Source organism: Nerophis ophidion, linkage group LG08 (genome assembly GCF_033978795.1).
Source record: "Nerophis ophidion isolate RoL-2023_Sa linkage group LG08, RoL_Noph_v1.0, whole genome shotgun sequence".
Lineage (NCBI taxonomy): Eukaryota > Metazoa > Chordata > Actinopteri > Syngnathiformes > Syngnathidae > Nerophis > Nerophis ophidion.
Genome location: NC_084618.1, coordinates 38,540,341 through 38,567,077, shown reverse-complemented (window position 1 = coordinate 38,567,077; position 26,737 = coordinate 38,540,341). Strand labels below are relative to the sequence as shown.

Genomic DNA, 26,737 nt, shown 5'->3' with positions numbered 1-26,737 from the left:
GAACCACACGGGGGGACCTGGTGAATGACCTGCAGAGAGCTGGGACCAAAGTAACAAAGGTTACCATCAGTAACACACTACGCCGACAGGGAATCAAATCCTGGAGTGCCAGACGTGTCCCCCTGCTTAAGCCAGTGCATGTCCAGGCCCGTCTGAAGTTTGCCAGAAAGCACATGGGAGAATGTCATGTGGTCAGATGAAACCAAAATAGAACTTTTTGGTATAAACTCAACTCGTCGTGTTTGGAGGAAGAAGAATACTGAGTTGCATCCCAAGAACACCATACCTACTGTGAAGCATGGGGGTGGAAACATGCTTTGGGGCTGTTTTTCTGCTAAGGGGACAGGACGATTGATCCGTGTTAAGGAAAGAATGAATGGGGCCATGTATTGTGAGATTTTGAGCCAAAACCTCTTTCCATCAGTGAGAGCTTTGAATGGTTGAACCAAATACTTATTTTCCATCATAATAAATTCTTTAAAAATCCTACAATGTGAATTCCTGGAATGTTTTTTCACATTCTGTCTCTCACAGTTGAAGTGTACCTATGATGAAAATTACAGACCTCTGTCATCATTTTAAGTGGGAGAACTTGCACAATCGGTGGCTGACTAAATACTTTTTTGCCCCACTGTATACTAAGACATAAGACTATTACATGTTAGTAGTAATTTGCATTTGGTGTGGGATAGATTCCAGCACCCCGCGACCACAAAAGAGGTAGTATGTGGTAGAGAATGATGGATGGATGGTACTAAATTAATCAAGTACATTGTCTGCGCTTGATACTACGCACTTTGTCGTGTGCACTTAATTGTAGGCACTTGGTAGTACGCACCTTGTGTGCATTTTACGAGTGAGCGTTTCTTAGGGGTCCACTGAATATTGTACAATTTAATAGTATGGACTTGGTAGTAAGGGTTTTTAGTGTGCACTGCATAGTGTCCAATTTAACAGTATGCCCTCACTTGGTAGTAAGTGCTTTGTAGTGTGCACTATATAGTGTACATTTTATAAGTATGCACTTTTCAATGTGCACTGCGTAGTGTATAATTTATCAGTATGCACTTGGTTGTAGGCACTTTGTAGTGTGCAAATTTTAATGAGCACGTTATGTAGTTGTGCGTGCGTCCTAACTACAGCATAGTCCTAGTTCAGTAGTGTGTACTATTAACTACTTGTTTAACAGTGCAAACATTTATTTATTATATCTTAAGATTTTCTTTAAAATCAAAAGCATTTTGTAAAAATTAAAAGGTGATCATGTGAAGCTACAGTAGATGCCCCAGTGGTCGCTGGTGAAACGGCCACAGTCCAGCTTCTCCAAACCCACCAGAGCCATGTGGTCAGGGGCCAAACCGGGAACTCCATCGCGGGATGCCGGGAGCAGGTAGATGCGGTCGAAGCGGCACCGGCTGACATACGGGGCGCTTTTGTTGCTGTTGGCCTTGGTGTCCCACGTGTAGCGACAGTGCTCCTGCTTGCCTAGGCGCTCCCACACATCGCACACGCCATCGGGCAGGCCCACCTTAGCCACCTGAGAGCAAGGGAAGGTTAATTTGAATCCATGTGGACCACACTGCAGAGTAGAGGAGACACAAACCTCCGTGTCCCTGAGGTTTGTGTCCCCGCCAAAGAGGACAGTAACGTCGTCGGGCGTTTCCCTCATTCTCCGCATCACCTCGCGGAGTTGTTTCATCCGCTCGCTTGCGTGGCCCTTGCAACTCTCCAGATGAGACGTCATCAGGCGCAGCTTGCTGCCTTTGAAGTTCACCTGGTGACCAACCAGGAGTTGTTATTATTCACCAAATTCTGACAAGACTAATCACCAAACCCACTCTAAACCCAACCTTGTTGCCCCATAGACTTCCACTTGACATGTTTACAAATAATTATTCCATGGATTTGGTTAAAAAAACAAGCTTTTTAAAACAAGGAAAAAAGGTTGTAGACTTTTTAATGATGAAAAATTATAGAACATATCTGGATGAACTCCCTGAATAATATGGTTTTGTTCAACAAAAACAAAAAAGTGCCAACAAGCAAACAAGTGGCCAGAATATCAATTTAAATATTATATAACCTGTGATTATTTACTTAAATATGATTACAAATCTAAAACGTTTTTCTTACTTCAGGGTGTAAAATAGAGATTAGCTGACTTAATGTAGGATGTCATCTGTGGATAATAGGAGACATGGTAATACATTATTATGAATATAGTATTTTTTGTGCATTTCCTGCGGGTCAAATTTTTTTCAAGCTTTGATGATGTTTTGAGTGAAGCGTTTGAAGCTAGTTCCCTATGCAGATGGCACGAACCATTTCGTATTTTTAATATTGTAGTTTTAGACATTCTTAATTTGATTCAAGCAACCTTATTTTTTAAATTTCCAAGGGTATATTATTGTTATGACATTGTTTGTAACTTACATTTTCAACCTTTGAGATTGACTAAACACACTTTGTCACGAGCTGGATCATAGTTTGGCGGCGTGACCCCAAGCTACAGCAGACGGGAAGCTGCGGTGAGTAAAATAATATTCTTTTATATAAACAAAAAGAAAATGTACTCACGAGGCAGTGGGAGTACACGTAACTAGGAGTGGGGAAAAGAACAAAAGAAGGCGAGTGCAGCTAATAAATGCACAAGATACAGAACTTGCTTTTGGAGGAAAATAAACTGAGCAGAGAAATGATCAGACGACGCCGGACTGAAATAGGAGACAGATTGCCAAACGGGCACAGGTGTGTACCGTTTGCCAATTAGGGACAGGTGTGGGCGCCAGCACTCAGTGGCCAGACGGGGGAAGTGAAACTACAAAATAACAGGAACAGGAACTTGAACACCACACCAAACAGGAAAAAACAACTCGAAAAGAGTCACAAAAGTGTGGCAAACATACTTTTAAAAACCAAAAAGGGACGCGCTCATAAAAATGTCGTAAGTCAGCAATACATATTTTTTTATTTCAACGCTTGAAATGTTTTCACAACTTCTGACTTGACAATTGCTATAATTTTTAAAAATGTTTTATGGCCTGTTTTTCAATGCAATATTTCTAAAAAGAAGGTTGCCGAGTGAAATATTTGAAGTTTGGTAATTACAGCTTTGAAAGAGTAAATAATTTCCCAAAAAACAATGATTTTGATACAGTAGACGAAAGTACTATTTTACCGTGCCTACTGAGGTAGGCAGTACTTGGTGGAGTTTATTAAGTTCACACAAATATTTTATACAAATCTGCCATCTTATATAACTGCCCAAGATCATTTTCATTGCATTTCTGCGTTTAATAGCAGTCTAACTTGTTTACACTTGTCAAAGCTCTGATGATTACGCTCATGGTTTTCTTGCACCATCTGGTGATTAAGGGGCACATACCATAACAATATTTTTTGTATTTCAATTCGGCAAGAATGAGATTAATTCGGTTTTCATGGAAAAAGCATTGTAATATACCGACTCATTAAATATGCAAAGCTCAAAGCGGTGGTTTGTTTGATATTATTTTAACGTTTAGTATTTCCCATTTAAGAATTATATTCATATTTGTATTTTATCTTGTTTGAGAGTTCTTAAAACTCATAATTGCTACGAGTGTTTCGTAAACCAGCAACTCGGTAAGTGTAAATAAAAGAAATCAAATGTGAGCAACACCTAAACGAGTTCAGCTTTTACCAAAAGGCAGTGAGCAATAATGAAGGTTTTAACACATACACATTGGGATCTACAAACCCTGTTTCCATATAAGTTGGGAAATTGTGTTAGAAGTAAATATAAACGGAATACAATGATTTGCAAATCATTTTCAACCCATATTCAGTTGAATATGCTACAAAGACAACATATTTGATGTTCAAACTGATAAACATTTTTTTTGTGCAAATCATTTACTTTACAATTTGATGCCAGCAACACGTGACAAAGAAGTTGGGAAAGGTGGCAATAAATACTGATAAAGTTGAGGAATGCTCATCAAACACTTATTTGGAACATTGCACAGGTCTGCAGGCTAATTGGGAGCAGGTGGCTGTCACCGACGTCCCACTGGGTGTGAGTTTTCCTTGCCCTTATGTGGGCCTACCGAGGATGTCGTGGTGGTTTGTGCAGCCCTTTGAGACACTAGTGATTTAGGGCTATATAAGTAAACATTGATTGATGATTGGATATAAAAACAACTTCCCGAAAAATGCTCAGTCTTTCGCAAGAAAGGATGGGGCTAGATATATCCCTTTGTCCACAACTGCGTGAGAAAATAGTCAAACAGTTTAAGAACAACATTTCTCAAAATGCAATTGCAAGAAATTTAAGGATTTCAACATCTACGGTCCATAATATCATCAAAAGGTTCAAAGAATCTGGAGAAATCCCTCCACGTAAGTGGCATGGCCGGAAACCAACATTGAATGACCGTGACCTTCAATCCCTCAGACGAAACTGTATCCAAAACCGACATCAATCTCTAAAAGATATCACCACATGGGCTCAGGAACACTTCAGAGAACCACTGTCACTAAATACAGTTCGTCCCTACGTCTGTAAGTGCAAGTTAAAGCTCTACTATGTAAAAATAAAGCCATTTATCAGCAACATCCAGAAACGCCGCCTTCTCTGGGCCTGAGATCATCTAAGATGGACAGATGCAAAGTGGAAAAGTATTGTTTGGTCTGGCGAGTCCACATTTCCAATTGTTTTTGGAAATATTCGACATCGTGTCATACGGACCAAAGGGGAAGCAAACCATCCAGACTGTTATCGACGCAAAGTTCAAAAGCCAGCATCTGTGATGGTATGGGGGTGCATTAGTGCCAAAGGCATGGGTAACTTACACATCTGTGAAGGCACCATTAATGCTGAAAGGTACATACAGGTTTTGGAACAACATATGCTGCCATCCAAGCGCCGTCTTTTTTCATGGACGCCCCTGCTTATTTCAGCAAAACAATGCCAAGCCACATTCAGCACGTGTTACAACAGCATGGCTTCGTAAAAAAAAAAAAAGAGTGTGGTTACGTTCTTGGCCCACCTGCAGTCCAGAACTGTATCCAATCGAAAATGTGTGGCGCATTATGAAGCGTAAAATACGACAGCGGAGACCCCAGACTGTTGAACGACTGAAGCTCTACATAAAACAAGAATGGGAAAGAATTCCACTTTCAAAGCTTCAACAATTAGTTTCCTCAGATCACAAACGTTTATTGAATGTTGTTAAAAGAAAAGGTGATGTAACACAGTGGTGAACATGCCCTTTCCCAACTACTTTGGCACGTGGTGCAGCCATGAAATTTTAACTATTATTTGCAAAAAAAATAAAGTTATGAGTTTGAACATCAAATATCTTGTCTGTGTAGTGCATTTAATTGAATGTGGGTTGAAAATTATTTCCAACCCTTGTTCAAGAACCTATGGTCATGAGCTTTGGGTCATGACCGAAAGGATAAGATCACGGGTACAAGCGGCCGAAATGAGTTTCCTCCGCCGTGTGGCGGGGCTCTCCCTTAGAGATAGGGTGAGAAGCTCTGCCATCCGGGAGGAACTCAAAGTAAAGCCGCTGCTCCTTCACATCGAGAGGAGCCAGATGAGGTGGTTCGGGCATCTGGTCAGGATGCCACCCGAACACCTCCCTAGGGAGGTGTTTAGGGCACGTCCAACCGGTAGGAGGCCACGGGGAAGACCCAGGACACGTTGGGAAGACTATGTCTCCCGGCTGGCCTGGGAACGCCTCGGGATCCCCCGGGAAGAGCTAGGTGAAGTGGCTGGGGAAAGGGAAGTCTGGGTTTCCCTGCTTAGGCTGTTGCCCCCGCGACCCGACCTCAGATAAGCGGAAGATGATGGATGGATGTATCCATCCATCCATTTTCTACCGCTTATTCCCTTTTTGGGGTCGCGGGGGGCGCTGGCGCCTATCTCAGCTACAATTGGGCGGAAGGCGGGGTACACCCTGGACAAGTCGCCACCTCATCGCAGGGCCAACACAGATAGACAGACAACATTCACACTCACATTCACACACTACGGCCAATTTAGTGTTGCCAATCAACCTATCCCCAGGTGCATGTCTTTGGAAGTGGGAGGAAGCCGGAGTACCCGGAGGGAACCCACGCATTCACGGGGAGAACATGCAAACTCCACACAGGAAGATCCCGAGCTTGGATTTGAACCCAGGACTGCAGGAACTTCGTATTGTGAGGCAGACGCACTAACCCCTCTGCCACCGTGAAGGATGGATGTATTCCGTTCAGATTTACATTTTACACAGTTTCCCAACTCATATGGAAACAGGGTTTGTACATGTATTTTGATAAAGACGGGGAAAACCACTACCATGAATTGATTTATGTGGACCCCGACTTAAACAAGTTGAAAAACTTATTCGGTTGTTACCATTTAGTGGTCAATTGTACGGAATATGTACTGTACTGTGCAATCTACTAATAAAAGTTTCAATCAATCAAACAATAAAACGCATACTGGTAATGAGGCATGCAACAACAAAAAACCAACACGGCCGTGTAGTTAATAAACTGAATCACTTCTCCGTCTTCTTTCACAACCATTCAGATTTTTAGTGGTGTCTCTGATTATCTCAATGAGTGGTTAACATGATGGGAAAATTTAAAAAAAAATGATTTGAGGCCATCCATGGCTACTTGCAGTTTGTTTACAAGGACACTTCCTGGCAAGACGCAAAGTGAAATCATGAAATGCAACCTTCCCTGAGCAAAAAAGATGCATTATTTTTCCGGGAGTCTTGATACCAATCCATGAACCACCAACACACAGAGAATTTGAAGACCTACGTGCTGTCATGCATTTTGTCGTGTAGAACGATGTCTGGAGCACTGGATAATTTGACATGCCTGGGAACGCGACCGACGGATAATCCTTGAGAGGAGTACATTAATGGCTGTCACAAGCATGACCAAATCACAGTCAGCAACCACGTCATGTTTTAATTGTGATGAGAACAGTCTTTTCTGGAAAAATGTGCCAGAGCAGACTTATATTATAGCGGTGGGAAATACAGTATCTCTCCTCTTTAGAGCACTTTATATTGTGTTTGAAGTGTACAAACCTTCACTAAAATAAGGAATCGTCGGGACTGGAACCCATTGTTTGATTATATTGTTTCTTATGGAGAAATTTGCTTCACAACACAAACTTTTTGATTTCCAACCCTTGTTCAAGAACCAATTAGGTTTGTAAATAGTTCCACTGTAATGCCTGTTTTGGGCCCTAGAATTGAACAGAAAAGAACATCTTCAATCTTTGTCCTGTGCTCTGCGCTCCGGTACGACAACACAAAAGACGCTTTGTTTTATGAACACACCTGAGCCACCAGAAGATTCCTCATCATCTGAGTGGAGGGGTAGGCCACGATCTCACTCTCCACCAGTTTGACTCGCGCCTTCTTCAGCATCATGCCACAGAAGTAGCCGTCTTCGTTTCCTGGTGAAGCAGAATACGCTCGTAAAAAGCCACGCCCACAAGCTTTACGATCCCCTTGTAAGACGTACCTTCAATAATAAGGTAGCTGACGGCCCGTTTCTTTAGATACTGGACATACGGGGGGATGAGCTCCTGCAGGAAGACCACGTCGGGTGTGTATCTGCACAGATGGTGGTGGTGGTGGGGGGGTGTTAACTCATAATGAAAACCAAACATTTACAGCACAAAAATGTCTTACAGAGCTAAGTAGGAGCACAAGCCCCTGGCGCGTTCTGCCAGATTCTCCATGTCTAGTCCGTCCACGTTCCAAGAAATGAGCGACAGCCCGGCGTCTTTCTCGGGGGACTTGCATGACGAGCCAGGAGTCTCTCCAGTTAAGTCTATTCTGTAGGTGTCACTCACGCCAATAAATTGCAGGGTTGACAAAAAAAAAGTATATTCAAACTAACATAGCAGCACGTGCTAAACTATTGCCTGACAGGCTTACACTATTATGAAGAAAGTCTAGAAGTCTTTACCTGTCTGTTGGAGCTTTTTCCTCCACTTTCTGTCTCATGGTTACAGGCTCACCAGTCTCTTTATCTGAAGAACACTCTGCCTCAAACACTTTCTCCAGGTCAGCCTCGAAGAATGAGTTTATTGCTCTCTATGGAGGACAGCCATGTTTACATTCGACAACGATAATCACTACTAGTTAGGCTGACCATATTCTGAAATCCCAAAAAGAGGATACATATATGCATGCCAAGGCGGGCAGCACGCCAAGGCCGGGACAAGGTGAAAATTTGCCAAAGATACTTGAACTTGCTTTATAAATATATTTATTTAAACAAAGCCTTTTTTTCCTCCTCTGTTGACAGCAGTGTTGGTGCTAGGAATTTTCAAAATGCGGTCCCCATGGACCCCATCAAGTCATTAAAATGGGGTCCCACAGTAAATTTTTGGGGTCCCACCTTTTTGTAAGAGTTTTGAAAACTAATAATAAACGTATGCATTGTCCTGTTATATCTCAGATTCTATGTTGTGTTTTGGAAAAAAGGTTGTCATAAACGTTACTTAATTTCCTAAAAAAAATTATATTGAAAAGAGAAAAATTTGTATGCATATGTAAATGTATTGTATTCAGTTATAAACATTCATTCACTTTCTTCTTTCCTTCATGGATCTAAACTTTACAGGCTGCTGGTAGTTTGTTCTATGTTTGTATTTAATAAGTTGTAGGTGTATTTATTTCAGTATGAAAGAGTAATAGTGTTTTTATTCGGTCATTAAATGATGATAATGGTGTCGCTGGGCATACATACATACTTCAGATCTATTCCTCGTTTCAAAATGTTTTTGTTGTTGTTGTTTTTTTTGTTTGTTTCTTTTTCCCCCTGGCAAACACACAAAATATGCAAAATCTTCCACCAAAAGTATTTTTCAAAGTGGAATATTTGATCTGATGTAATCAGGGTTGAGTTGGGGGCATGGGGTAGAGTGTAGCGGGGGTTGGGGGGTGGAGGGATATGGGTATTTGTTCTGTTGTGTTTATGTTGTGTTACGGTGCGGATGTTCTTTTTGTCATTAATGTTTGTTGGGGGTTCACAGTGTGGCGCATATTTGTTACAGTGTTAAAAAAGTTTATATGGCCACCCTTAGTGTGACCTGTATGGCTGTTAACCAAGAATGCCTTGATTAACACTCAATTAAAGGCCTACTGAAACCCACTACTACCGACCACGCAGTCTGATAGTTTATATATCAATGATGAAATATTAACATTGCAACACATGCCAATACGGCCTTTTTAGTTTACTAAATAGCAATTTTAAATTTCCCGCGAGTTTCTTGTTGAAAATGTCGCGGAATGCTGACGCGTGCGCATGACGTCACGGACTGTCAGGAAATATTAGCGCTGCACCACTGTGTTGCTGAATCTTTTGCAATTTGTTCACTTAATAATGGAGACTATAAAGAACAATGCTGTTGGTGGAAAGCGGTGGATTGCAGCTGTCTTTAGCACCGAGACACAGCCGGTGTTTCTTTGTTAGTTGTGAAGCAGAGCGGTCAAGCGAACATGTTTTCTCTACGTCAACCAGCATGTTTTTGGATGGGAAAATTGTGATATATATCTTACCAAAACATCATTGGATTATTCGTCGTCCTGCAGCAGCTGTCAAAAAAGGCAGCTGTGAGCTTGGCTCTTCGGCTTCTCTCTGAGACACTGCGTGTTCACCGCAGCCATTCGACCTCGAGGTATGTCTTTACAATCTCAATAAAACACTATTAAAACAATAAGCAGATAAGGGATCTTCCAGAATCATCCTTGTAAATGTGTCTAATTACATCTGAAATACACGCTCACACTGCCGCTGTTTTTCTTTCTTTCTAGTCATTCATTATCAAAATCCTAATTCACAAATTTATCATCCACGCTCACATTAATGGGGAAATTGTCGCTTTCTCGGTCCAAATTTCTCTTACTGCTTATGGCTCCCATTATAAACAATGTGAATATGTGTGGAGCCCTACAACTCGTGACATCACGTGCACATACTTCCGGTAAAGGCAGGGCTTTTTTATTAGCGACCAAAAGTTGCAAACTTTATCGTCGATGTTCTCTACTAAATCCTTTCAGCAAAAATATGGCAATATCGAGAAATGTTCAAGTATGACACATAGAATGGACCTGCTATTCCCGTTTAAATAAGAAAATCTCATTTCAGTAGGCCTTTAACTACTTCTGTCTCTCGCTCTTTTATTTCTGCCCCTCCTTCACGAATGTTGCTGCGTGCACACACCTTCACAATTTGTTTTGATTTTAATTCCTCTTAACCATGTAGGTACATTGTTAATACACGCAACCTTAACACAAAACGCCGGACTTTTAAGGCATTTAAAGGCCTACTGAAACCCACTACTGCCGACCACGCAGTCCAATAATTTATATATCAATGATGAAATATTAACATTGCAACACATGCCAATACGGCCTTTTAAGTTTACTAAATTACAATTTTAAATTTCCCGGGAGTTTCGTCTTGAAAACGCTGTGTAATGATGAAAGTGTACGCAAGACGTCACAGGTTTTGTAGGAAGTATGAACGCTACGCACACACACAGCTAAATGTCGTCTGCTTTAACGGCATAATTACACAGTATTTTGGAGAACTGTGCTGCTGAATCTTTTGCAATTTGTTTAATTAATATTGGAGAAGTCAAAGTAGAACAATGGAGTTGGGAAGCTTTAGCCACACAAACACACGGTGATTCGTCGTTTGAAATTCACGCAGTTGAAACTTTACTTTGGATCAGAGCGGACATGGATCCCGACCACTTGTCAACCAGCAGGTTTCGGTGAGAAAATTGTGGTTAAAAAGTCGCCACTTAACGGATATCAGCTGAGCTTGCGCCTCCCGTACAGCTGCCGTCGACTTCCCCGAGACACTGCGCGTCAACACCCGGGCGTGGACGTACGCTTCCGACTATCAGGTACAGTTAAACTCACTAAAACACTAGCAACACAATAGAAAGATAAGGGATTTCCCAGAATTATCCTAGTAAATGTCTCTAAAAACATATGAACCTGTCTCAATGCAACGCGATTGCAATCGTGTTTTATTTTTGTTGTTGTTTTTTTCTAGTCCGTCACTATCAATATCTTCAAACACAAATCTTTCATCCTCGCTCAAATTAATGGGGAAATTTTCGTTTTCTCGGTCCGAATAGCACTTTTTGTTGGATGCTCCCATTAAAAACAATGTGAATATATGAGGAGCCCCAACACGTGTGACGTCATAGTCTGCGACTTCCGGTAGAGGCGAGGCTTTTCTCCAGTTGTGAACTTTATCGTCGATGTTCTCTCCTAAATAATTTCAGCAAAAATATGGCAATATCGCGAAATGATCAAGTATGACACATAGAATGGACCTGCTATCCCCGTTTGAATAAGAAAATCTCATTTCAGTAGGCCTTTAAGAAACCCTGCCCGGAAAAGAGGACTTATGGTCAGTCTAATCCAGTGGTTCTTAACTTTGTTAGAGGTACCGAACCCCATTAGTTTTATATGCGCATTCACTGAACTCTTTTTAATGTAGTAAAAAACAAAATGTATTTTTTTTTTTTAATTCAAGACAAAGTTATGTGTTTTTGGTAACACTTTAGTTTGGAGAACATATTATAAGTAACAAATACTTAATTTAGAGGTTTTAGGACACTAGGGGAACATATTCTAAGTAACAAAGACTTAATTTAGAGTTATTTAGTTAGGGTTAGGGTTATAATGAGGCCATGCCTCATTATAACCCTAATAGGTACTTTATAAGTAGTTAATGATGACTAGTTAAGGGCCAATATGTTACTAATTTGCATGTTAATAAGTCACTAATTGATGGTGAATATGTTCCCCAAACTAAAGTGTTACATGTTTTTTTATTGGTGCACAAAATGAACCGTGCATGAACATCACCTTGTTCAAATAACAAAACCAACACAGTGCATAAACTCACAGCGAATTACACACCTGCAGATCAGTGTGACTTCTGCTGTTGCCGTATCCTTATTACCCTAATAGGGAGAAGTTTTTATTGACACGATGAGTCGGGTGTGTTTTGACCTCCGCTGAACCCTGAGGCCGACTCACCGAACCCCTAGCGCAGTGGTTCTCAACCTTTTTTCAGTGATGTACCCCCTGTGAAATTTTTTTTTAATTTGAGTACTCCCTAATCAGAGCAAAAGCATTTTTGGTTGAAAAAAAAACGATAAAGAAGTAAAATACAGCACTATGTCAAATATTGCTCATTTGTAGTGGTCTTTCTTGAACTATTTGGAAAATAAGAATAATAACTATAATAATAATATATATAATAATAATAATATCTAAAAACTTGTTAAAAAATAAACAAGTGATTCAATTATAAATACAGATTTCTACACATAGAAGGAGTGAAGTGAAGTGAATTATATTTACATAGCGCTTTTCTCTAGTGACTCTAAGCACTTTACGTTGTGAAATCAATCTATCAATGTTTATTTATATAACCCTAAATCACAATTGTCTCAAAGGGCTGCACAAACCACAACAACATCCTCAGTACAGAGCCCACATAAAGGCAAGGAAAAATGCACCGCAGTGGGACGTCGGTGACAGTGACTATGAGAAACCTTGGAGAGGACCGCATATGTGGGCAACCCCCCATTATTTAAGTTACATTTAAACCACTGTGGGTGGCACTGGGAGCAGCTGGGTAAAGTGTCTTACCTAAGGACACAACAGCATTAACTAGGATGGCAGAAGCGGGGATCGAACCTGGAACCCTCAAGTTGCTGGCATGGCCACCAGAGCTATACTGCCCGGGTACTTAAAGTGCCGTCTCTGGGGATTGTAATATCAATCAATCAATCAATGTTTACTTATATAGCCCTAAATCACTAGTGTCTCAAAGGGCTGCACAAACCACTACGACATCCTCGGTAGGCCCACATAAGGGCAAGGAAAACTCACACCCAGTGGGTAATAGAGATTCATCTGGATTCATGAACTTAATTCTTAACATTTCTTCACAAAAAAATAAATCTTTAACATCAATATTTATGGAACATGTCCACACAAAAAAAATCTAGCTGTCAACACTGAATATTGCATTGTTGCATTTCTTTTTACAGTTTATGAACTTACATTCATATTTTGTTGAAGTATTATTCAATAAATATATTTATAAAGGATTTTTGAATTGTTGCTATTTTTAGAATATTTAAAAAAAATCTCACGTACCCCTCGACATACCTTCAAGTACCCCCAGGGATACGCGTACCCCCATTTGAGAACCACTGCCCTAGGGTTTGATCGAACCCAGGTTAAGAACCACTGGTCTAATCACTACACACTCTCTACTGTTCTCTAGTGTTACAAAAACACCGATGGAATGCATGTATGAAAAAATTAAACCTCCATGTTGATGTTCCAGCGAAAATAAGTCAGTGTTAGAAGTAGATTGTCCTGTTTACGTACCTTCATGTCCCACTCATTCTCAGTCAGGTAGCACTGTGCCACGGCGCTATCGGTCCCCGCAATGAAGGCAAACTCTTCGCAGAGACGGGTTCGGCTTTCTTGCAAATCCCCAGAGTCGGATGTTGTAGCCATTACGATAAAAAAAATAAACTCCAATAAAGGTTGTACTTTGGTCAAAAGATAAGATGTCGCGACACTGGCATTGTTAGCCCGCTGTTTCTGTTGGCAGGTGTGCACCGGCGAAATGCTTCCGCATGTTTCCTATTCCGGGTTTCCACGTCACAATTTATCAACTTTAAATTAAACTACGGTTCAACAGTTTAATGCAGTGGTTGAATAGCAAACGTGTTTTGATTATATTTACAGATTTTAATTCGCGCATATCACTATAGGTATGGACTTCACGGTGGCAGAGGGGTTAGTGCGTCTGCCTCACAATACGAAGGTCCTCAGTAGCCAGGGTTCAATCCCGGGTTCGGGATCTTTCTGTGTGGAGTTTGCATGTTCTCCCCGTGACTGCGTGGGTTCCCTCCAGGTACTCCGGCTTCCTCCCACTTCCAAAGACATGCACCTGGGGATAGGTTGATTGGAAACACTAAATGGTCCCTAGTGTGTGAATGTGAGTGTGAATGTTGTCTGTCTATCTGTGTTGGCCCTGTGATGAGGTGGCGACTTGTCCAGGGTATACGCCGCCTTCCACCCGATTGTAGCTGAGTTAGGTGCCAGCGCCCCCCGCGATCCCAAAAGGGAATAAGCGGTAGTAAATGGATGGATGGTTGGCACTATAGGTATGATTGTGTTTGCGTTTCAGTTCGGCCGTTTTAGTGCAACGGAACAACTTCCGGCGTATAATTTTGACATTGAGGAAGTTTACAATTTTATCAACATGGCGTCAGTCTCTTTAAACACGTTAAAGCAAATGATGCGAATTTTGGCGGAATGTTCAGGCTTCGACAGAGTCATGAGCAAGGCGAGTGTGGGATTGGTGCGGTTTCTGGTTCAGGTTGTTGCTTAAAGCGGCATCTCTGTCTTATCTTGCCACTTTTCAGGTGGACGTTCTCGCTGTCACGCCGGGCAAAGTCGTGTGTGAGCTGCGGGTGGAAGAGGAGCACACCAACCGCTTGGGGACGATGCACGGCGGCCTGACAGCTACTCTGGTGGACGTCATCTCCACCCTGGCCATCATGAACAGTGAGAGGGGAGCACCGGGGGTGAGCGTCGACATGAACATTACGTGAGTTTATGTAGTTTATGCATGTTATTTTATATACCCTGAATTGTGACGTTCAACCCAACAGGGATACTGGTCTGTGAAAACGATACATTCTGGTTTTGGGAGGCAAAACAACCTCCTAAAAGTATACCAGCCACTTTTAAAATGAGAACAGTGGTATCTCAACTGTGTGTATGTGTATAGAAAACATGACCGAGTGTTTCGCTGACTTGGAAAAGCCATTTGAGCGTATCACTGCTAGTCTGCACCATACTAAAGCAGAATAAGTCCAACGCTAGCCAAGTATTTTAAAATGTATCTAAACAGCAGACATGTATCCATTAAAATATGAAAAAGCTGAGAGTGACACAGGTAGAATGAGATACCATAGAACAGTGGTTCTCAAATGGGGGTACGCGTACCCCTGGGGGTACTTGAAGGCATGCCAAGGGGTACATGAGATTTTTTAAAAATAGTCTAAAAATAGCAACAATTCTAAAATCCTTTTAAAAATATATCTATTGACTAATACTTCAACAGAATAAGAATGTAAGTTCATAAACAGTGAAACAAAAGGCAATATTCAGTGTTGACAGGTAGATTTTTTGTGGACATGTTCCATAAATATTGATGTTACTTTTATGTGTAGAAATATGTATTTATAATTGAATCACTTGTTTATTTTTCAACAAGTTTTTATTTATTTTAATATCTTTTTATCCAAATAGTTCAAGAAAGACCACTACAAATCCATTTCTACCGCTTATTCCCTTTGGGGTCGCGGGGGGCACTGGTGCCTATCTCAGCTACAATCGGGCGGAAGGCGGGGTACACCCTGGATAAGTCGCCACCTCATCGCAGGGCCAACATAGATAGACAACATTCACACTCTAGGGCCAATTTAGTGTTGCCACTCAACCTGTCCCCAGGTGCATGTCTTTGGAAGTGGGAGGAAGCCAGAGTACCCGGAGGGAACCCACGCATTCACGTGGAGAAAATGCAAACTCCACACAGAAAGATCCCGAGCCCGGGATTGAACCATGACTACTCAGGACCTTCGTCTTGTGAGGCAGACGCAGTAACCCCTCCTCCACCGTGAAGCCCTGACATAGTGCTGTATTTTACTTCTTTATCTCTTTTTTTCCAACCAAAAATGCTTTGCTATGATTAGGGGGTACTTGAATTAAAAAAAATGTTCACAGGGGGTACATCACTGAAAAAAGATTGAAAAACACTGCCATAGAAGTCCACTCTGTAAGGTAAATGGAGATTACATTATAAAATAGTTTTCAGTAGTATTTTCTATTGCAATTATACTTTTCTTATTTAAGTTTTTTTCTTTTTAAAATTCTGTTTTTGGGGGGGCCGAGCACCAATTTGATTTCAATGGAGACGATATGAGATACTGTTTTGAGTTAAGAGCTGTTGAGGTATGACTGTCGATTAAAAATTAGTTCCTTTTATACTTAAACGGTATAAAAACTTAAATTATATGATGAAATCTAAAATAGAGATGGCTTTTTTTCCACAGATACATGAACGCAGCAAAGATCGGAGAAGATGTTCTCATTACCGCTGAGGTTCTAAAGCAAGGGCGCACACTGGCCTTTGCCACTGTGGATTTAACAAACAAGGTCACTGGGAAGTTGATCGCACAAGGAAGACACACCAAACACCTCGGCAGCAGCTGAACACGCTCCGTTTTAACACACTAAACATGTAAATAGTTCAAACATTCTAAGAAAGTCACCCACCCAATCACTGACAGACATGAAATAAAAAAATGGACTACAATGTTGAGTTCAAATTTTGCACTGTATTGGTATATGCTCAGCAGTATTGATCAGAACAGAAACAAGTTATTTGCTTCAAACTTTCAACTGGACACACTTGAGTGAACAAGAAAAAAATACACTGTTTAATAGTCTTTGACAAGCAGGCCCCAATTTGATCAAATTATCAGTGAAATCAATGTGAATGTTAGGTACATTTTTTATTAGCAAGTAGAAGTGATTGACTTTTACCACCATCTCTAAAAAGAATCAAACATCAGTAGCTTCAGCGATTAATGTTTTGCATCCAGCAGAGAACTAAAGAAGCAGTAACTACGCTATGATGTGGCAGAATATTGTTCATGGCGGCTTCAACGCCTTCCTTGGTCAAAAATTGTGCAAAGTTGTTCCGGTAATAGCCCACCCCCATTAGTCTGCGCAACTGACAAACAAAAAGAAAACTCTTCCCTTAAAACAAGGTTAAAGAACATGTCCACCATTGTGATTCCTGTTTGGATGCAACATAAAGAGTTCCTGCCGTGGACAATGATGCCTGCTGCTGAGAAGAACCACTCCAAATCAATGTTCGTGCAGGTTCACAGAAAATAATGAATGGATGTTGAAGCGGGATGAAGAGAGGGCTCAAACTGAACAAAAAGGGGTGGAGGGGTCAATCCAAACATTGAAGAGGAGAAGGAACAACTAGGAGGGGAGAATGAAGGAGGGTAACCAAAATTAAAAGATCCAAGCACGAGTTCAATCTTTACACAGATGAGGAAGAGTGCTTCTGAAGGCAGGAGGGAGGAAAGAAGTAAGGGAGAGGGGTGGCTAAGGGCGTATCCCCCAGTCCCCCACATGGGAAGCTTTAGTCAGGCATGTAAGGTCGAAGGTGATCCTCGATGTCTCCCGCGCCCCAGCAGGTAAGCTGGTCCTGGGGCAGGTACAGGCACAGACTGCACAACTTGAACACCGTGGCCTTGGTTTTAGGAGTCTGGGGAAAGTCAACAAGACAGTTGGTGTTGGCAGGGGCGGGAGGGTACAGTAAAGGGGTGTAACGATAAGAGTATTCAAAAGGTTTCTACAGGTATAATTGAATTTTTTTAATGCCACTCAAAATACACTTAATGTCATGTCCTTCTGCAGATAGTTATTATAAATAGTCAAAGTCACTCAAAAGTCTGTATGGACAAAATTGTAAGCATTTAACAACAGTAATATTTAGTAGTTGAAAAGATCACATTAACTGTGACTCTAGTGAATTAGAGTTAGCTCACAAGACTGGTTCATCTGAAAATGTATTTGTATTTATTTTATTCTTCCAATTTAGCAGAGGCCGACAGTTGTGGAGGTAACACCAAAAGTTGCTTTGTTGGTCACACCAAAAGAAATTTGACATTAACTACTGCCTTCCTTTATTAGTCGACTTGTGATTAGTTAATAGCATGTGTGAATATCACTGTATTGATGCACATTGAGCAAAGTTTGGAGGACGGCTCTCTGGGTTTACCATAAACGAGCTTTAAACAGGTTTTGAAAAGTTAGCCAGCCAGCCACTTGTGTATTTACATATATATATTTTCTGGCTTTCAAAAAGTATTAGAATGTTCACAGGATGCAGAAGACTTATTGAAGGGGATCTGAACTTTTTTATTTATTTATTTTGCCTATCATTCACAATCCTTATCTAAGACAAGAACACATGTTTCTTTTTTATGCATTGAATTTCAAATCATAAATGTTAGAAACATCCCAACTATCCTATTTCTAACAATGGGGGTAATGGGAGCACTTCTATTCCGGCCATAAAACCTAAAATAAGAATGTTGATCAATATAATATACCCTGAAGTAATTTTTAAATGCTGTCTTTTTAAAACAAGATTTATAATAGCCACAAAATGGAGGATACATTTCTTTATTCTGGATAAAATTAAAACATTTGCTAAAGGATTCATGGAATAATAAACATCAAACTAGGAATGCAAATAATGCCTGTGTTCAGAAATGAATTACTGATTTACACATTTAAGAAAAAAAAAAAAAAAATGATTTTTGCATCTTTTAGATTCATCAAAAATAAGATGAGTAAATTAAACATCTTGAATAATTGTATTTCACACCCTCAGTTTTTTTTTAAATGGTATAATGCACCAGGTAGCCCGTAAGGACCAGATGAGTAGCCCGCTGGCCTGTTCTAAAAATAGCTCAAATAGCAGCACTTACCAGTGAGCTGCCACTGTTTTTTTAATTTTATTTATTTACTAGCAAGCTGGTCTCGCTTTGCTCGATTTTTGTAATTCTAAGAGACAAAACTCATAGAATTTGAAAATCCAAGAAAATATTTAAAAGACTTGGTCTCCACTTGTTTAAATAAATTCATAAATTTTTTTACTTTGCTTATTATAACTTTCAGAAAGACAATTTTATAGAAAAAATACAACCTTAAAAATGATCTAAGGATTTTTAAACACATATATCTTTTTACCTTTTAATTTACTTCCTGACAATTGAAATCAATGTTCAAGTATTTGTTTTTTATTGTAAAGAATAATAAATACATTTTAATTAAATTCTTCATTTTAGCTTCTGTTTTTTTGACGAATAATATTTGTGAAATATTTCCTCAAACTTATGATTAAAATTCAAAAAAATTATTCCGGCAAATCTAGAAAATCTATAGAATCATATTTAAATCTTATATCAAGGTCTTCTGAATTTCTTTTAAAATTTTTGTTCTGGAAAATCTAGAAGAAATAATGATTTATCTTTGTTAGAAATATATCCATCCATCCATTTACTACCGCTTATTCCCTTTTGGGGTCGCTGGCGCCTATCTCAGCAACAATCGGGCGGAAGGCGGTGCACACCCTGGACAAGTCGCTAGCTATAGCTTGGTCCAATGTGTTTTATATTATAACAAAGTGTAGATTGGATTTTAACCTCTTTTAAAACATTTAATCAAAATTCAAAAAGTAATCTTAATCAGGAAAAATTATTGATGGTACATAAATTCTTTTTGAAATTTTTTCAAAAAGATTCGAATTAGCTGTTTTTTCTCTTAATTTTTTTCGGTTGAATTTTTAATTTTAAAGAGTCGAAATTGAAGATAAACTATGTTTCAAAATTTAATTTTCATTTTTTTCGTGTTTTCTCCTCCTTTAAGCCGTTCAATTAAGTGTTTTTTTTAAATAATTTATTCTCTACAAAAAACCTTCCGTAAAAGGAAAAAAATGTACGACGGAATGACAGACAGAAATACCCATTTTTATATATATACATTTATTTATTAAAAGTAAGTTGAGCAAAAAGGCTATTTCTGGCAATTTATTCAAGTGTGTATCAAACTGGTAGCCCTTCGCATTAATCAGTACCCAAGAAGTACATCTTGGTTTCAAAAAGGTTGGTGACCCCTGGTATAATGTATATAGTGTCAGGCAGCTAATTTCTGTGTGTGTCAAACTGGAGATGACTGAAATAAAAAAGACCGCATGGGAATGAGCTCAGCTTCCTCACACATGACATGGTGTCACAATTAAGGACTACAGGCCTACAGTGACCAAATCATGGCAAAGTTTGGACCCTTGGAGCCGTTTCATTTTGCCGTATCGAAGCAGCGCTTTTCACGCTTCCGGACAGGACCGGAACTCTTGTATCCAATTGGACGGAAAAGTTATGGAGTTAATTTTCATTTACTGCTCGACTGAATTACTTATTACTCTCGGCTCAGTCCTGCAATTGTATACATTTTTCAATGCCTCCAAACATCAAATGTCCATCCATCTATTTTCTACCGCTTATTCCCTTTCAGGGTCGCGGGGGGCGCTGGCGCCTATCTCAGCTACATCAAATGTAATGCTTTCTAATGCCATTTAAAGCCTTAAATTTTAGCCAAATCAATGTAATGATATGAATGTCCCTTGGAAACCTCGTGTAAATAGGATCTTTTTTGGAGGTATAATACAGATGTCTAATGATTTTCCACACGGCACATGTTCAGCATATAAAAGTCTATACAGTAAATTAAAATACAATGCAGCCCAGATATTGGCACGCAAGAGTCCTTGCTAGTGATAGTGCAAAGGAAAAGCCAGTGCTTGAAAACCCTTTTGTTTGATAGCACTTAGTTTTTGACTAAAGCAAGTTGATAAGATTAAAGCAGTGTGACACCATTGTTCAAGGGTGTTGGAGAACGGGGCCACACCCTGAAACAATCAATGCTGCCAACGTTTTTTGTTTTATTCTAAAAAAATCATTGAAGAGGTTTAAGCCTAAACCATGTTTTGCATTGATTCTCTTACTGTGCCATAAATGAACCGTGATCAAAAGTAGCGTTACACCACTTGCGGACTACATATATGTAGGGTTGGGTATCGAGTATCGATTGGAACCGGGACTGACTTTCTGATTTTCCCAGTATCGTTCAAATTCCGATTCCTAGTTTTCGATACCCAGTCCGCCGACCCAGAAGAAGAAGCCGTTGAACACCAACGAAGAAGCGCCCACCGCCGGAAGTGTTAGCATAGCCGAGCCTATGCAGTCGGCCGAGCGAGTCAGTCAAGCATGGATAGCGCTCGTCGGCGGTCGATGGTTTGGCTTTGTTTTACAAAAAAAAATGAAATATCGGCCAAATGCAACACGTGCAACAGGACTGTTTTGTGCTTAGGAGGGTGCACGTCGAACATGATGTAGCACCTCCGAGTTCATGGAGTACAAATAAATGCGTGTCCCGTCTTCGACGCGCTGCGCCGACAGTCCTCCTCTGCCTCTTCCTGTGGCTCAGACGCCCAGCCTGGAACCTCGGTGACTGTACTGCAGTCCGATTCCGGTAAGTAAAACAATATATATGCAATAAATAATGTGTTTTGTGCCAATGTTGAGGCAGCTAACAACTTATCCCGCATATTTTTTAATAGACAATTTACAACCTGCTAGCCAGGTTCCGCGATGTGCTCCGCGTAATCCGTTCACCGTAGCGGCAACGGGGAAGATGTCGGTGCCACAGACGGAAGAGGTTTTTTTTACCCTGCCTTTTAATTTGATTTATTTATTTATTTTAAAAAAAGAATCGGAATCGAGAATCGTTAGGAATCGGAATCGTTTGAATTCAAACGATACCAAACCCTACATATATGTGAAGTGAAGTTTTTGGTCCTCACCTGGAGGTGGTGTCGATCCATGAAGAGGAACACAGACTGGGTGGGATTGTTCATGACCATTCCAGCCTTGTCTTTACGAGCCATTGCATGCAAGCACTGCTTTTCGTAGTCGCCATGGTGAAATTCAAACTTGGCCTGGAGACATGCAATACAAAAATATTTAAGACATGAATTACAAACACACATAAACAAGGAAATAACAATGACATAGAATAAAATATGCATTTTACTTAAAAAAAAATATTTTAGGTTTTTAAATATACAACAGGTAATTTCATGAATGTTTTGGCTTATTTTTGTAGAAAGTATTTTGGATTAAAGTACATCCTCAATTATGTAATTAAATTAAATACAGGTAATATTTTTTTTCTCATGTCTGACTGCATTTTCTGTTATATTTGGCTTCACTTATGTAAAAGTAAAATTCGTTTTTTAAAATATTTTTTGCTGGAAATTGTCCATTAGTATTAAAGAATTTTATCGTCAAAAAATAGAGCTTTAAGGAGTTTTTTCTTTGGAGGAAAATGGAACGTTTTTATAGTAAGTTTTTTCCCCTTCTCATAATTGACTGTACATTTGTAAAAAGTAATCAAGAAATATAAACAATGTATGAAAATGACTCACTTAAACCTTTATTTTTTAAGATACACTTTACAAGATTACAGCTGTATTAGTCATATTATACATATTATATTATATACATATTTTTTTACTCCAATAAATTTGCAAAAAACTGACTGTATTGCAATGACATTCCTGTGGTATATCTATTTTCTTTATAGTGTACAGGCCCTAAAACTGACTGCCTGTCATTAGAAAGCACATGTACAAAATGTGTCTTTTTATAACTGAAATGAGAGTAACATACCTGAACAGGCCTGAAGGGTTCATCATCAGCTCCCTTCCATCTAGAGAAGAGTAAACAGACAATCTTCTCAATGTCGTTGCGCGGCCAAAGGATGAAGTCCATCTCCTGCGTGCAGCCTATCACATCCTGCGAGAGGAGAACACAAAATCGATGCGTTACATGACTTACGCCACAAAGCAGTCCATGGCGTACTGCCTACCCTTCGCATGGACTGGTATCGTGGGGCGTGGAGTTGCACCACATCTTTCTGCAGGAGCTCTATGGAACTCTCTAGGGAGAAGTTGGACTCCCGGACGCCTCGTAGAATGTTCTCCTCGTAGTTGTTGGTCATTACTGGCAACACTTCGGCGACCTCAAAGAGCGCCGACTTCTTTTTCTGCCGGGACAAAGACAAGTTAATATTTATACTCGTAACAGGAAGTTAGCGTTATTTTGGAGCAGGCAAACCTTTTCCTTAAAAACGAAGGCTACATAAATCTTGAAGTCGAACTGATCGGCCAAAGATTCCCTTTTCTTCCGCAGCTGAGCGCGGAGACGAGTTCTTGTTTGATTTCTTCGTGTGGTCGGATCCCCCATGGTTGGACTGTGATGGCAACGTCTCTTGTGCAGAATACGTTTGATCACTCGCTCTACTTTATGTGTGTATTTTAGACTACGGAGAGCTCGCCAGCCTCTGCGGTAACAACACAACTCTGGAAAAGCCACTAACTACAAACTGAAAAGGTCATCAAACTCAGAACTAAGTCATTTTTGCAACAAGGGGGCAGCGTTTGGAAGGTTGGGGTGTTAGATGAAGACTACATCTCCTTGTTAGTTTTTCAAAAATCCATGTTGCTTTTAAAGCCTAGAAGGTTGACATCAACCTGCCATTACCGGGTTAGTGAGTAAAAGAGCAACTCAAAATGTGGCTTGACTATTTTCCTGTGAAAGATAAGACCGAAATTAACAACAGACCCATATCTAGTGAAATTGAGGACTACAAGGCTGATATTTGGGTCGTCTCAAAGTCCCTCATCCATGGCTGAATGTGTACTTCTCCGATATAGACAGACGAGCAGGTTGCCAGATGTTGGCACTGTGAAACATGGAAGAAGGCTCAGTACCAAAGCAAGTGACATTTCCCTGGCCTTCATTTGGCACTCGGCCTGCTGCTGGTTGTCATGCTGGATTTTTAGCACACCTGCTAGGCCGAGCTAGCAAGCTAACCTTTTCCCACTTCCGACACTAGCCAGCGACAAAACAAGCTACATCTTATCTTCCAGGCTGTTGGCTCGACCGGGGGCGTCCGTGTGAGAGAGAGGACTCGCTCGCCTTTACATTTCTTTCATCTTCCGTTCGCGTTGTTCTCGCTATGCTAAGCTAATTAGCCGCGCCGGAGCTCAACATTTTAGCTCGCGTCGTCGACAACAACAACAACTCGCTGGGAACAATTACCGCCTCGTTAACAAACAGCCAACTCGACAAAGCGAAACCAAAATGCCCCTTTCAGCTTTTCTTTCAACTTCTGGAAGTTTCTCTGCTCTTTTCCCTCCGTCGTCACGAGCTCGCCCCGCATGCCATGTCAAGATAAATCCACAATCCAGCTGGAGTCCCCCGTTCTTTCAGTCGACGAGCGGCGTGATCTGTCTCCCGGCGGCGGGCCCATATTTCACTTGACGGCGTTGTCGTCCAACGTTTTTTTTTGCCCCCCTTCGCGTTCTGTGCGTTCAGTGTGTTGTTTTTAAGGCGAGGAGCAGCTAATAATGGCGAACACGCACAAAACAACAAGCTCCTTGCCCCAAAATGGCCGACCAAGCGGAAGAGGAACGTGACGTAGGGGTAGCACGTGACCAAAATAGAAGTCACGTGACGACAAAGGGCTTATTTAGTGTGACTGGCGGGAGACCGTGAAGCAGTTGAGTCCTTGCTCTACTTCCGTTGTCGTGTTCGGACTTTAACTACAGGTAGGTCGACCAATTTTGATCTAAATTGCATTGTTACCAATAATTTCACAGCTCTTGTGTCGACTATATAAGTAAGCATTGATTGATTGACTAGTTAACTTGTTGATACCTATGTTGGCTCATTTTAACTACTTTTGTCAGGCTGTCATAGTTAGCTTGCTAACCCTGACTGTTTTACATTGTAGTGCGTTTTAGACGTCATTTTTAAAGCTGTTCTATGCATTTGACGCGCTTTATTATGCCTCTTATCACCAGGCTTGTGGAAGAAAATGAGTTTCGGTGGCAAAGTGAGACAATACGACCCGGCGAGGTCAAACGAAAACGCCAAAGTGAACGTAAAGGTGAGCAACACGCTTAAAACTGTTGTAAGCATTTTACTAATCTCGCGCACTTTGCAAATTATACGTCATTTCCATTGTGTGCAAGCAATTTCCATATCGCAAGACGAGATTTTGTGGATGGTTAAGTCAGTAACCCTACATTATTATGTTTTATACATAGTAAACCAAGTTGTGGTAGTAGCTTAGTCGTGGATGTACACTGTATAGTGGTTAGGGTTAGGGTTGGACTGATTTGAGGGCATTACTCAGTTATATGGTCACGACTACAAATGAATAGATTTACATAAGTATTTAATACATTATTTTGACAACAAAAACATGTATTTGCGCCCATTGAGTTGCAAAATATACACCACACATTCAAATATATAGGTGGAAGCAATTTGCAAAAATATTGCGCATTGCATTTTGCAAATTGCTCACATTGGTATTGTGCCTACAACAAAACCAACATTATCCGTAACAATGGCGTCAGATGTCACTCTGGCGGGTTTGGACTAAAACATGTAAACATGCGTAAACTGTGTTTTTGTTAGACAAATATATGAACGTGGAAAGTTTAAATCTAACTTTATAGGGCCCTCTGTTCTTGTTGTAAGCCCGTATGGCACGTAATTTGCAAAATGCGCAACCGTATTTTGCAAATTTAATATCAAATCAAATGTTTATTGGATTCATCACTTTACAGTGTACACCCACAACTAAACTACTACTACAACTTGGTTTATTATTTATAATATATAATAATGTAGGGTTACCTGGAACTTGAAATGGGCCACCCGGCCTGAATCCACACTTGGTAGTAGTTTAGTCAGTATTTTAGTCGTGGATGTACACTGTATAGTGATGAATCCAATAAACATTTGATTTGACATTAAACTTGCGCGCCATTGGTAATGTGCTTACAACAGCAACACACTTAAAACCAACATTATCCGTAACAATAGCGTCAGATGTCACTCTTCCGGGTTTGGACTAAAACATGTAAACGTGCGTAACCTGTGTGTTTTTGTTAGACAAATATATGAACGTGAATAGTTTATATCTAACATTATACGGCCCTCTGTTATCTATGAATGAGTTTCAAAATGGCATCACTGCAACAAGAACAGAGGGCCCTATAAAGTTAGATTTAAACTTTTCACGTTCATATATTTGTCTAACAAAAACACACAGGTTACACATGTTTTAGTCCAAACCCGCCAGAGTGACATCTGACGCCATTGTTACGGATAATGTTGGTTTTGTTGTAGGCACAATACCAATGTGAGCAATTTGCAAAATGCGCAACCACATTTTGCAAATTTGTATAATGCGCAATCTTTTTGCAAATTGCTTCCAGCTATATATTTGAATAATGTGTGGTGCACATTTTGCAAATCAATGGGCGCAAATACATGTTTTTGGTGTCAAAATAATTTATTACTTATGTAAATCCATTCATTTGTAGTTGGGACAATATAACTGAGTATTGCCCTCAAATCAGTCCAACTCTAACCCTAACCACTATACAGTGTACATCCACGACTAAACTACTACCACAACTTGGTTTACCATTTATAAAATATAATAATGTAGGGTTACTGACTAAACCATCCACAAAATCTCGTCTTGCGATATGCAAATTGCTTGCGCACAATGGAAATGACGTATAGTATGCAAAGTGCGCGAGATTGGTAAAATGCTTACACAATTGTCATCCTTTTTTCAGTGATGTGCCCCCTAATCAGAGCAAAGCATTTTTGTTTGAAAAAAAAAAGAGCTAATGAGGTTAAATACAGCTCTATATCATACAATTTTTAATAAATCAGAAACTGATAACAGTGCAAAATATTGCTAATTGGTAGTGGTCTTTCTTGAACTATTTGGGGAAAAAAGATAAAAATAACTAAAAACTTGTTGAAAAATAAACAAGTGATTCCATTATAAATAAAGATTTCTAAACATTGAAGTAATCATAAACTTAAAGTTCCCTCTTTGGGGATTGTAATAGAGATCCA

At 40.1% G+C, this 26,737-nt stretch overlaps 4 protein-coding genes across 6 annotated transcripts in view; 2 read left to right on the top strand and 2 right to left on the bottom strand.

Moving 5' to 3' along the window:
• Positions 1-1,178: 1,178 nt before the first annotated feature.
• On the bottom strand, positions 1,179-13,713 carry tdp2b (tyrosyl-DNA phosphodiesterase 2b). The gene is made up of 7 exons (XM_061908524.1): positions 13,446-13,713; positions 7,972-8,099; positions 7,692-7,838; positions 7,522-7,613; positions 7,335-7,453; positions 1,604-1,774; positions 1,179-1,537 (listed from the first exon to the last, which is right to left on the bottom strand). The coding sequence occupies exons 1-7, from the start codon at positions 13,575-13,577 to the stop codon at positions 1,262-1,264; spliced, it is 1,065 nt and encodes a 354-aa protein (XP_061764508.1). The 5' UTR covers positions 13,578-13,713; the 3' UTR covers positions 1,179-1,261.
• Positions 13,714-13,824: 111 nt separating this feature from the next.
• Positions 13,825-16,465, top strand: acot13 (acyl-CoA thioesterase 13). Of its 3 annotated transcripts, none has more exons than XM_061908530.1 (3): positions 13,825-13,980; positions 14,495-14,679; positions 16,190-16,465. In XM_061908530.1, the coding sequence occupies exons 1-3, from the start codon at positions 13,840-13,842 to the stop codon at positions 16,347-16,349; spliced, it is 486 nt and encodes a 161-aa protein (XP_061764514.1). In that variant the 5' UTR covers positions 13,825-13,839; the 3' UTR covers positions 16,350-16,465. The 3 variants fall into 3 exon arrangements, with proteins under 3 accessions (XP_061764514.1, XP_061764515.1, XP_061764513.1); XM_061908531.1 differs by lacking the exon at positions 13,825-13,980 and adding an exon at positions 14,210-14,415 and having other exon boundaries at positions 14,495-14,656; positions 16,190-16,329; XM_061908529.1 differs by lacking the exon at positions 13,825-13,980 and adding an exon at positions 14,241-14,415.
• lg08h6orf62 (linkage group 08 C6orf62 homolog) lies at positions 16,455-24,260 on the bottom strand. Its single transcript, XM_061908527.1, has 5 exons — positions 22,901-24,260; positions 22,653-22,829; positions 22,454-22,579; positions 21,586-21,720; positions 16,455-17,421 (listed from the first exon to the last, which is right to left on the bottom strand). Exons 1-5 carry the CDS (start codon positions 23,027-23,029, stop codon positions 17,296-17,298), a joined length of 693 nt encoding a protein of 230 aa, XP_061764511.1. The 5' UTR covers positions 23,030-24,260; the 3' UTR covers positions 16,455-17,295.
• gmnn (geminin DNA replication inhibitor) overlaps positions 24,244-26,737 on the top strand; it is a 6,078-nt gene continuing 3,584 nt past the window's right edge. The window contains exons 1-2 of the mRNA XM_061908528.1: positions 24,244-24,396; positions 24,652-24,737. Of these exons, the coding sequence (XP_061764512.1) occupies positions 24,666-24,737 (72 nt within the window). The 5' untranslated portion in view covers positions 24,244-24,396; positions 24,652-24,665. The remainder of the gene's footprint in view (positions 24,397-24,651; positions 24,738-26,737) is intronic.

Coding starts and splice junctions, on each gene's coding strand:
- tdp2b (XM_061908524.1), bottom strand. CDS start 13,577: ATGGCTACAACATCCGACTCTGGGGATTTGCAAGAAAGCCGAACCCGT. Junction 8,100..13,445: donor AGAATGAGTGGGACATGAAG/GTACGTAAACAG, acceptor TGTCCTCCATAG/AGAGCAATAAACTCATTCTT. Junction 7,454..7,521: donor CAGCTACCTTATTATTGAAG/GTACGTCTTACA, acceptor CTGCTTCACCAG/GAAACGAAGACGGCTACTTC.
- acot13 (XM_061908530.1), top strand. CDS start 13,840: ATGGACTTCACGGTGGCAGAGGGGTTAGTGCGTCTGCCTCACAATACG. Junction 13,981..14,494: donor ACTGCGTGGGTTCCCTCCAG/GTACTCCGGCTT, acceptor GCCACTTTTCAG/GTGGACGTTCTCGCTGTCAC. Junction 14,680..16,189: donor AGCGTCGACATGAACATTAC/GTGAGTTTATGT, acceptor TTTTTTCCACAG/ATACATGAACGCAGCAAAGA.
- lg08h6orf62 (XM_061908527.1), bottom strand. CDS start 23,029: ATGGGGGATCCGACCACACGAAGAAATCAAACAAGAACTCGTCTCCGC. Junction 22,830..22,900: donor CCTTCGTTTTTAAGGAAAAG/GTTTGCCTGCTC, acceptor TTGTCCCGGCAG/AAAAAGAAGTCGGCGCTCTT. Junction 17,422..21,585: donor TGGATCGACACCACCTCCAG/GTGAGGACCAAA, acceptor GACTTTCCCCAG/ACTCCTAAAACCAAGGCCAC.